The following is a 10,355-nucleotide window of genomic DNA, read 5'->3' as shown; positions in this document are numbered from 1 at the left end:
AAAAAAATTGATGGTGAAAATAATCACTAGTTGCAGCTCCTGTCCAATTTGGCTTTAAAGAACTCCTTTCCTTCCTTTTCAGTGGAAAACAAACCTATGGATGCAGGTTGATTTTCCACCAAAGGAAAATTTTGCTGTGTGCCACCCACGCTCCACTGTGTTGCAAATCCAAAATCTAAATTCTGCTATTGCTTTGTTTCCACTAATTTTGATTTCTCTACATGTATTCTAAGTCGCATTGCACATCTAGCATCACCATGCTCCTGATTTGCTTGATCACTGCTCCCTGGCTGCAAGAACCTCTCATTAGTGTGACTCTGCAAACATGAGCTAAAGACATTCCCTGACATTTAATTGCAAAAAGCAAATGCTGTATGATATGACATTTATAGATGACACAGTATTTATCATTTAAACCCCTAAAAGGAATGGATGGAAACACACCTTTTTCATCATTATAGATTCAAGCATTAGCAATTCATAATCCAAATAACTGCATACTTTGAACTGCTATGAAGGTAAATTTGTCCAAGGCATTTTTTTCTATCGCCCATTATAACATAATTTTGACTCAAGTAGCTTTACAGTGTTTACAGCCTACAGCACCCTTGGTCTTTAAAGTAGATAAGGAAAAACTCCTTGATTACAGCTAAAACTACTACTACCACTTTCAAAAACCTCTTAATGGGAAAACATTTAAGAAACATCAGGAAGAGCAATGGAAGAGAGCTCATCCTTTCAGGACAGACTGATGTTGAGCTTACACATCAGACCACACAGTAGATTTCACTACTTGATATCAGGAGAACCAAATTCTAATTTGACACATTTTAATTCAGTGAGTAAAACAAGTAAAAATGAATTGATAAATGTCTGATACTCATCCAGAATGAAAGATTATTCACTTTTGAGGCACTGGCAATCACTGAAAATTCAAGAGGGAAAATGAAATAACAGCAGATGGATTTTTGCAGTGATCAATTCGTTAATGTTACAGGTACAAATGCGAGGAGAAAAAACACAAATTGCATATACAAATGTATCTGTGGTTTACCTTTAAGTGTCAGAAAACTGCTCAGGTTCTGTCAAGCTGCATAGGGAGTCAGTAGGTATTGTCAAGCCTGGACACAAAATTTCAAATGGAAGGGTGTCTGAACTCTCATATGGTTCTCATCTGAAGTCCTGCTGCATATCCACGACATAGTGTGCTTCTGTTAATGTGCAGTGTTTGGCTTTCACTAATTATTGCATTAAGTTTGATGAGCTTGTAAGTTACACTTTGTTTTATGGTGGCCTGGTACAAGTGCCCTTCTAACTACTAACTACTAACCAGCCTTTAGACTATCCAGATCACTTGTCACACCTTGACCTGAACCTCCATGGACATGAATTTTGTTTTGCATTTGTATAGCTATATTTTATATAATTAGCCTATTGCATGTGTGTGTGTGTGTGTGTGTGTGTGTGTGTGCCAGCATGGAAACAAGATTTTAAAAATTACACTTTACTTGCTTGTCCTGATTTATGAGCAGAATGTTGTCACCATGAAATATATTAGCCTATAGATGAATATTGATGATGGAAGTCACACCTGTGCTTGGTGATGATGATTCAATCAATAATAAATAATAGTTTAGGTTACTTCTGATTTTGTAAAGCCAGTATCAATTAATGAAAATTAGCAGGTTTTCGACCACCAGCACCAGCTTCACGGCACCTTAGCAACGCGGTTGCCGCGCAACACAGGAGATTCTGGCCGCTTTGGCGTTTTTCACTTCGGACGTTCATTAACAAGCACATGGGAAACAGGTGCGCGTTTTTAGATGCCCTATTTTAAGCGGCTTTGACGGCACATTGATTAGCTCAGACCGACAACCAGGACTCTGCTACTCCAGAGCGACTTGTTGGATTTAAGATGTTCGTCTGGTTTATTATCTTTGTTTGTGCCTCGGTCGGTTATGTTGAGACCGCCGCAAGAGCGATGCCCGGTCAGCCAACCGACGCCCAAGTTAACAGCCCCCAAGTTTTGGCGGCAGCATCGTTTGCTGTGGATGAATTCAACAGAGGCAACCTGGGAGACCCGTTTCTCTACAAAATAGTGAGGATAAAATCTGCCAAAGTTCAGGTAAATGTTTATATCGGTCTCATAATCCACATAATGTTAAACCTCGAATAACGCTTAGTCTATTCTAATTCGTGGTGTGTCTTTTAGGTGGTCGCGGGTCTGAACTTCTTCCTGAAAGTACAACTGGGACGTACAACGTGCAGGAGAAGCGGCTCGACTGTTAAATCCTCTTGTAATTTCCAGTCTCCTCGCAAGGCAAGTTTAAGATGTCAGGTGGTGTAAAACAAAGGTACCCAGAAGTGGCACAGAGCCACAAACGGGAGTTGTGATTTTTGTATGTCAGTGAGTTGTTGTCGAAGTGGAAACCTGTTAAGAGGGCGCACTAATTTTCTATTTATTTCAGGACTTGGAGTGCCAGTTCACCGTTACTGAAGTTCCCTGGGAGGGTCCGCGATACAGGCTTATGGAAAAAAAATGTACCGAAACAAAAGTCTGATGCATCGCTCTTTTTGCCAAATAAACAATTAGCTACTGAGCAGTGTTTTGTGTTCATTTTAGAAATACTGCTGCTTAATGTACTGTACCTGCGACTCCCAGTCGTCTGGTGGCGCTAATACGTCATTTCCAATTTGTCAACTACCGTAAATACTTAAATGAAGCGCCTTGTTTAGTCATGGTAGACAATTTGCAGTGGTGTTACGTTTCTGCTTCTGTTAGAGGCAGTTTAAAAAAAAAAAAAAAAATCTTTGTACGTAAATTTAACTCTATTGCTGCTAAAGTAGATTTTGAAGCACTTTAGCATTTCTAATTTAGCGATCAACCATAACATGACCACTAAAAGTGACTAACACTGATTCTCTTGTTACTGTGACACCTGCCAGCATGTTGGGTATATTAAGCAGCAGGTGAACATTAAGTCATCAAAGTTGATGTGTTGGAGGCAGGAAAAACGGGAAGGTGTAAAGATCTGAGTGGCTTTGACTGGAGCCGAAGTGTCGTAGTTAAATGACTGGGTCAGAGCAGTTTTTGTTGTGTGCCCCTGGTCTGCAGAGGTTGGTACCAACCCAATGTTGTCTTAGGAAGGATGAACAGATGACAGGGTCATGGAAGTCCAAGGCTCACTAATGAGCTTAATCTGTTTAAGCTTTCAAATTTTATACTTTTCAAATAAAAATCCCATTTTGAGTTCTCACTGCAATGTTGAAATAATGTACCTTTGTCTCTATGCAGAGAAATATTCAATGGCTGTATGACAACCAGAGTGGGAAGAATGTTTAAAAAATAACTAACTTGTTCTCATGACTGCAGTTTTCACTCCTTTTGATAGGTTTTTTGCTGAGTGCTCGACAAATGTTTCTCTTCCTGACAGAACTATGAAAGCAAACAGATTCGCAGAAGATACACCGTGAGCTGCAGAGTGATCACAAGTGGCAACCTACTGCTGCACTGACTCCTGTGTACGCAGTGTTGGGCAGGTGGTCTAACTGATCGGTGTATGTTTTAAACCTTATGTTTTACTGCTTTACTATATGAAGCACTTAAAATTTGTTCCATAATACTAATAGCATCAATGATAATAGTCCAGTAAAACTGTGATATAAGATTAGAAAACTATGTACCTTAAGTACATTCTCCTGATAGTACCTTTGCTTAAATAAACATATGTATGCTAGACTGTTACTTGTAACTGAGTGTTTTTGTATTGTGGTAGCCTATACGAGAGTAAATAAGTACCTGTCTTAGTAAAATTGCTATGGGGATCCATTTTCATGTTCTTCCACAAATGCTTAAATTGAAAAAATTGTATTTGGTGTAGTTCTGGTAGAAGATAAATCTTCCAAAATAGTTATTTTACAGTTTGAAGTAAGTCTTTCTCAAGCATTTTGCTATGTTTACAGCATTTCTTTGACCCTTTGAATTTGTCTTTTGCCAGTCCCTTTATATAATGTGCCCTCATGTCTGTTTTCAGTTAAGAAGCCTAAAATTCCCCTTGAATGTCAGTTGGCTTCAGTATATAATATATGAAATACAGTGTCTGCAAATATATAGCTATACTGTGTATTATGTGTCAGATTATTCCTACAATTAATGACGCTTTGCCATTAAAAACAATACAGTAAAGCCCAGTGTTTTCAAACAGCAGCAGCATTAACCAGATAAACTGCATTATGCATCAGTTTACCTTTGTATGTCGTTCAGAATGACATAGGGTGTTTTCGTGTTTGGAAACAAAAGCTTAAACAGCTCAGCTGCAAACATGTTTTATTATATGCTTCTTTAGGGTAGAAGAGGCTTAAATCTATCTTAGGATGTTTATGTGTCTACTGTATGTGAATATGGAAGGAATTATTAGTTGAAACACTGCAATTCGTTGATTAGATATTCAACCGAAAATTATTCTGCAATCATTATTTTACGTCATTCATCAAGCAAATATGCCAGCCATTATCTTGTTTCAGCTTTTCAGAAGTTAGGATGTGGTTCTCTTTGTCAAGTGTGACAGTAAAGTGAACCTCTTTGGGATTTGAATCATTGATCAGACAAAACAAGAAATTGATTGAGAGTGCCTTGAGGTCTAGAAAATTATAATGGGAATTTTAAACTGCTTTCTAACATTTGATTCATTGAAAAAAAAATTGATGGTGAAAATAATCACTAGTTGCAGCTCCTGTCCAATTTGGCTTTAAAGAACTCCTTTCCTTCCTTTTCAGTGGAAAACAAACCTATGGATGCAGGTTGATTTTCCACCAAAGGAAAATTTTGCTGTGTGCCACCCACGCTCCACTGTGTTGCAAATCCAAAATCTAAATTCTGCTATTGCTTTGTTTCCACTAATTTTGATTTCTCTACATGTATTCTAAGTCGCATTGCACATCTAGCATCACCATGCTCCTGATTTGCTTGATCACTGCTCCCTGGCTGCAAGAACCTCTCATTAGTGTGACTCTGCAAACATGAGCTAAAGACATTCCCTGACATTTAATTGCAAAAAGCAAATGCTGTATGATATGACATTTATAGATGACACAGTATTTATCATTTAAACCCCTAAAAGGAATGGATGGAAACACACCTTTTTCATCATTATAGATTCAAGCATTAGCAATTCATAATCCAAATAACTGCATACTTTGAACTGCTATGAAGGTAAATTTGTCCAAGGCATTTTTTTCTATCGCCCATTATAACATAATTTTGACTCAAGTAGCTTTACAGTGTTTACAGCCTACAGCACCCTTGGTCTTTAAAGTAGATAAGGAAAAACTCCTTGATTACAGCTAAAACTACTACTACCACTTTCAAAAACCTCTTAATGGGAAAACATTTAAGAAACATCAGGAAGAGCAATGGAAGAGAGCTCATCCTTTCAGGACAGACTGATGTTGAGCTTACACATCAGACCACACAGTAGATTTCACTACTTGATATCAGGAGAACCAAATTCTAATTTGACACATTTTAATTCAGTGAGTAAAACAAGTAAAAATGAATTGATAAATGTCTGATACTCATCCAGAATGAAAGATTATTCACTTTTGAGGCACTGGCAATCACTGAAAATTCAAGAGGGAAAATGAAATAACAGCAGATGGATTTTTGCAGTGATCAATTCGTTAATGTTACAGGTACAAATGCGAGGAGAAAAAACACAAATTGCATATACAAATGTATCTGTGGTTTACCTTTAAGTGTCAGAAAACTGCTCAGGTTCTGTCAAGCTGCATAGGGAGTCAGTAGGTATTGTCAAGCCTGGACACAAAATTTCAAATGGAAGGGTGTCTGAACTCTCATATGGTTCTCATCTGAAGTCCTGCTGCATATCCACGACATAGTGTGCTTCTGTTAATGTGCAGTGTTTGGCTTTCACTAATTATTGCATTAAGTTTGATGAGCTTGTAAGTTACACTTTGTTTTATGGTGGCCTGGTACAAGTGCCCTTCTAACTACTAACTACTAACCAGCCTTTAGACTATCCAGATCACTTGTCACACCTTGACCTGAACCTCCATGGACATGAATTTTGTTTTGCATTTGTATAGCTATATTTTATATAATTAGCCTATTGCATGTGTGTGTGTGTGTGTGTGTGTGTGTGTGTGTGCCAGCATGGAAACAAGATTTTAAAAATTACACTTTACTTGCTTGTCCTGATTTATGAGCAGAATGTTGTCACCATGAAATATATTAGCCTATAGATGAATATTGATGATGGAAGTCACACCTGTGCTTGGTGATGATGATTCAATCAATAATAAATAATAGTTTAGGTTACTTCTGATTTTGTAAAGCCAGTATCAATTAATGAAAATTAGCAGGTTTTCGACCACCAGCACCAGCTTCACGGCACCTTAGCAACGCGGTTGCCGCGCAACACAGGAGATTCTGGCCGCTTTGGCGTTTTTCACTTCGGACGTTCATTAACAAGCACATGGGAAACAGGTGCGCGTTTTTAGATGCCCTATTTTAAGCGGCTTTGACGGCACATTGATTAGCTCAGACCGACAACCAGGACTCTGCTACTCCAGAGCGACTTGTTGGATTTAAGATGTTCGTCTGGTTTATTATCTTTGTTTGTGCCTCGGTCGGTTATGTTGAGACCGCCGCAAGAGCGATGCCCGGTCAGCCAACCGACGCCCAAGTTAACAGCCCCCAAGTTTTGGCGGCAGCATCGTTTGCTGTGGATGAATTCAACAGAGGCAACCTGGGAGACCCGTTTCTCTACAAAATAGTGAGGATAAAATCTGCCAAAGTTCAGGTAAATGTTTATATCGGTCTCATAATCCACATAATGTTAAACCTCGAATAACGCTTAGTCTATTCTAATTCGTGGTGTGTCTTTTAGGTGGTCGCGGGTCTGAACTTCTTCCTGAAAGTACAACTGGGACGTACAACGTGCAGGAGAAGCGGCTCGACTGTTAAATCCTCTTGTAATTTCCAGTCTCCTCGCAAGGCAAGTTTAAGATGTCAGGTGGTGTAAAACAAAGGTACCCAGAAGTGGCACAGAGCCACAAACGGGAGTTGTGATTTTTGTATGTCAGTGAGTTGTTGTCGAAGTGGAAACCTGTTAAGAGGGCGCACTAATTTTCTATTTATTTCAGGACTTGGAGTGCCAGTTCACCGTTACTGAAGTTCCCTGGGAGGGTCCGCGATACAGGCTTATGGAAAAAAAATGTACCGAAACAAAAGTCTGATGCATCGCTCTTTTTGCCAAATAAACAATTAGCTACTGAGCAGTGTGTTGTGTTCATCTCAGATGGTCACTTTGATTAATGTACTGTGAGCGCACACATTTTTAGACTGTCATATTCATAAACCAATGATTTCATTGGCTCAGAGATTTGCCACTTGTTCTAACTGGGTTGAATCCAGTCGATGACCTGCGCTCGTTCTGCGTTGTATACAGCAGAAAAACGGCGTAATTATTGCAGTGAGTGACGAGGCCAGCTTTACTCTGCCTCATCTGTGTCCTGGCAGCTGTGAAGCTCTGGTTGTGTTAAGCTTGGCCAGACACATGGCTGCTACACCTCTCCTTACAATAACCACAGCCTCCAGAAGGGCTCTGTATCGAGGATTACAGGCATTTTCAGATTACTGCTCAGCAAGACTGGACTGTCTGTGTGTCTGACCCCGTTTTTTTTTTTTTGTTTGTTTTTTTAAACAGTGGGAAATAAAGTGAACAAAAACATACAGGAAAATGTTGTCTATTATGAATGTGTAAATGGGAGTAGTTTGGGGTGGTGGGTGTGCCTGCGTGTGTGCTGTATGGCCACACAGTGTGAGGACCAGTTAGTGTTTTTTTTTTTTTTTTTTTTTGTTTTTAAAGAAACTGCAAGAGGACATTTTGGTAGGTCCTCACTTTCTGACATAACTCCAGAGGGCTGTCTGCAGATTCACACTTAACTTAGTGTGAAGGTTAGGATTTGGGTTTTAGGAGTGGGTGGAGGTTAGGCCTTTAGTTGTGATGCTTGAAGTTGTGGTTAGGGGCTAGAGAGTCCATCAGATGTGTCATAAAAACATTCATGTTTGTGGATGTCCTGTCTGTTATAAAGGAGTGTTTCCTATTCAAGCCAATGAAGCAACTATTTAGAGACTAAATGAAAACAGCTGGGTATAGTGGCTGATGAAAGGTGCTTTCAGTGTTGGAGATATACCTTAGTGCAGTGTGGGGAACAGGAGCTGTGTCTGTTTGGCTTTGATTACAGCTGCAACTGCTACATGGATAAGCAGTTCCCACACATACACTCATCCAGCACATAATGTCTCTAATCATGGATGTCTTAATCAAACTGAGCAAAACATAAAGAATTGCCTGGCAATGTGGATTAGATAGTGGGGGTTAGGGTTGTGGGGGGAGGGGGCTATTCCTTAATGTGGGATGACTAACATTGAAGCTCTGGTGCCAGTAGTATGCCCTGTCCATCTGCCATTCTGGTCACCCACCCACCCACTGACACACTAACAGGTGCGTGCATGCAGATACACGTGTTTTCTGCGCACACGCTTACATACCCCACCCCACACTCTGGCCCTACCCCTGTCCTCACTTAGCCTGGGCAGCAGATGGTGAGGGGTAAGGCTTGTAGCTCCCCTCCCAACTCCAAGCCACCCCCTATTCCCCCCATGAATATCACCCCACCCCTCTTTGTGTTGTTGAAGAGCCTGAGTGTTGAAAGGCAAGCTTCAGTTTGCCCCGCCCCCCCTTCCTTTTTGCCCCCCCAAATCCTTGGCTGGCTGCCATTGGCGGGACTCAGTCAGGTGTCCTAATGCTTCAGTTAGGGGAGGAAACGCTGGTTAATCTGCCCATCGCGTGCCACCGGCCATGGCCTGGCCTCTTTGTGTCTGGCACCCCTCTGATCAGTCCCTCCACCCCTTCATCTGGCTTTCCCCCTTCTCTTCCAACCCAGTTTCTCTACTCTAAGAGAGTCTCATCCTTTTCTTAAAGATCAACCCCTCATCCTCTAGAGATCTGTTTTAACTTCGTTCCAGTGGTTGTGACGGTTCACCTGTATTATTAATGACTCTCAATATTTTATTGTCATGATCACATCACTCATCAAACCTGTCTTTATTTTGTGCTGACTCGTCACAAGCAACCAGCATACCAGCAAATGCAATGTACAAGAAAAACAATGCTGCAAGGAAAGATTACACTTTCTGAAACTTCTCTCCTGTCAGGGTTTTCAGCAAACATTTAGATGTACAATTACAACCCACTAATTTTCCTCATGCTTACTGCTCTTGTTTTCACTTCCAAGTTTTAGTAAAACATGAAATATTGTAGGCCAATTATAACAATGTTTCTTCCAATGGAATATTTTGATTGATTCATTAAGATAAAATTAATACCAGGAGTTAACACGTGTAAATGCTTTATCAGTAACAGTAGTTTTTGTTTTTCCTCTTGATCTTTCCTGCATCATCACATAGACTTTGACCTATTTAATTATACAGAGTGTGTATCACCCTGTACTACTGGAAGGTGTGCTGCTTTGATTAGGATAAATGATGCTTAGATGCTCCTTGGTGAAGGTTGATGTGGTGTGGTTGCGTAACCAGAGAGGGGTCATTACCATTTGACCCCTGCTGACCTTATTTTTGATTGACCTCTTGGGTTGGTCATCGCTTCAGAGCACAGGCAGGAGTATAAGGTCAGAGTTCAAAGTATCCTCAGCTGTGCTGTCATGGAAACAGTGGTGCTCGCTTCCCTCATGGTCTGTTTTAATCTAAAGGCAGTGGTTCACTTCAAACTATAGCACTTCATTTGCTCTTGTTTTGTCTACCTATTTATTGTATGTGTGCAATCTTTGTGGACTTACATCAAAATATTTAAGAACAGGTGTACATAGTAGTATCGATTGTAGTACTGATTCCAGGTTTTGAGGACATGGCTGCTGAAATATTTTTGAGCTGTTTATTACATTTTACTGTGGCTTTTTGTTTTACTTTTCTTTTTTTGTATTTTACATGCACTCTTCAAATTTCTTTTGCTATGTGCAGCATAGATCCTCCTTCTTCAGTGTCCAGTTCTTCAGAGCCCGCCATTGTGGTCAGTCGAAACACACCCATGGTTTGTTTTTCCACTTCCTGTTTGTGACTGTTGTGAAGGGTTTCCTTGCAATCACTGCTGCGGACGGAGGGGGGGGGGGGAGAAAAATCAATACTTTCAATGTAATGTGTGGCCAGAGGAATAAGGGAATGATTTATGTAGGGATGGCTACTCCCCAAATCAGATGGGATTTGTGTTTGGTGGCCGGATGAGTGGAGCGAAGGAAGAGGGGTGGTGGTACAG

At 40.3% G+C, this 10,355-nt stretch overlaps 2 protein-coding genes across 2 annotated transcripts; both read left to right on the top strand.

The window, feature by feature from the left end:
• Positions 1–1,783: 1,783 nt before the first annotated feature.
• On the top strand, positions 1,784–2,600 carry LOC113132097 (cystatin-F-like). Its single transcript, XM_026309918.1, has 3 exons — positions 1,784–2,125; positions 2,213–2,320; positions 2,469–2,600. The coding sequence occupies exons 1-3, from the start codon at positions 1,916–1,918 to the stop codon at positions 2,559–2,561; spliced, it is 411 nt and encodes a 136-aa protein (XP_026165703.1). The 5' UTR covers positions 1,784–1,915; the 3' UTR covers positions 2,562–2,600.
• Positions 2,601–6,479: 3,879 nt separating this feature from the next.
• On the top strand, positions 6,480–7,296 carry LOC113132068 (cystatin-F-like). The gene is made up of 3 exons (XM_026309877.1): positions 6,480–6,821; positions 6,909–7,016; positions 7,165–7,296. Exons 1-3 carry the CDS (start codon positions 6,612–6,614, stop codon positions 7,255–7,257), a joined length of 411 nt encoding a protein of 136 aa, XP_026165662.1. The 5' UTR covers positions 6,480–6,611; the 3' UTR covers positions 7,258–7,296.
• Positions 7,297–10,355: the final 3,059 nt, after the last annotated feature.

The sequence above is a fragment of the Mastacembelus armatus genome, chromosome 15 (genome assembly GCF_900324485.2).
Source record: "Mastacembelus armatus chromosome 15, fMasArm1.2, whole genome shotgun sequence".
Lineage (NCBI taxonomy): Eukaryota > Metazoa > Chordata > Actinopteri > Synbranchiformes > Mastacembelidae > Mastacembelus > Mastacembelus armatus.
This window is presented reverse-complemented; position numbering and strand designations above follow the sequence as displayed.

Excerpts from the sequence above, each read along its gene's own strand:
- LOC113132068 (XM_026309877.1), top strand. The coding sequence starts at position 6,612 with ATGTTCGTCTGGTTTATTATCTTTGTTTGTGCCTCGGTCGGTTATGTT. Across the intron at positions 6,822-6,908 it reads TAAAATCTGCCAAAGTTCAG|GTGGTCGCGGGTCTGAACTT; the intron begins GTAAATGTTTAT and ends TGTGTCTTTTAG. Across the intron at positions 7,017-7,164 it reads ATTTCCAGTCTCCTCGCAAG|GACTTGGAGTGCCAGTTCAC; the intron begins GCAAGTTTAAGA and ends TATTTATTTCAG.
- LOC113132097 (XM_026309918.1), top strand. The coding sequence starts at position 1,916 with ATGTTCGTCTGGTTTATTATCTTTGTTTGTGCCTCGGTCGGTTATGTT. Across the intron at positions 2,126-2,212 it reads TAAAATCTGCCAAAGTTCAG|GTGGTCGCGGGTCTGAACTT; the intron begins GTAAATGTTTAT and ends TGTGTCTTTTAG. Across the intron at positions 2,321-2,468 it reads ATTTCCAGTCTCCTCGCAAG|GACTTGGAGTGCCAGTTCAC; the intron begins GCAAGTTTAAGA and ends TATTTATTTCAG.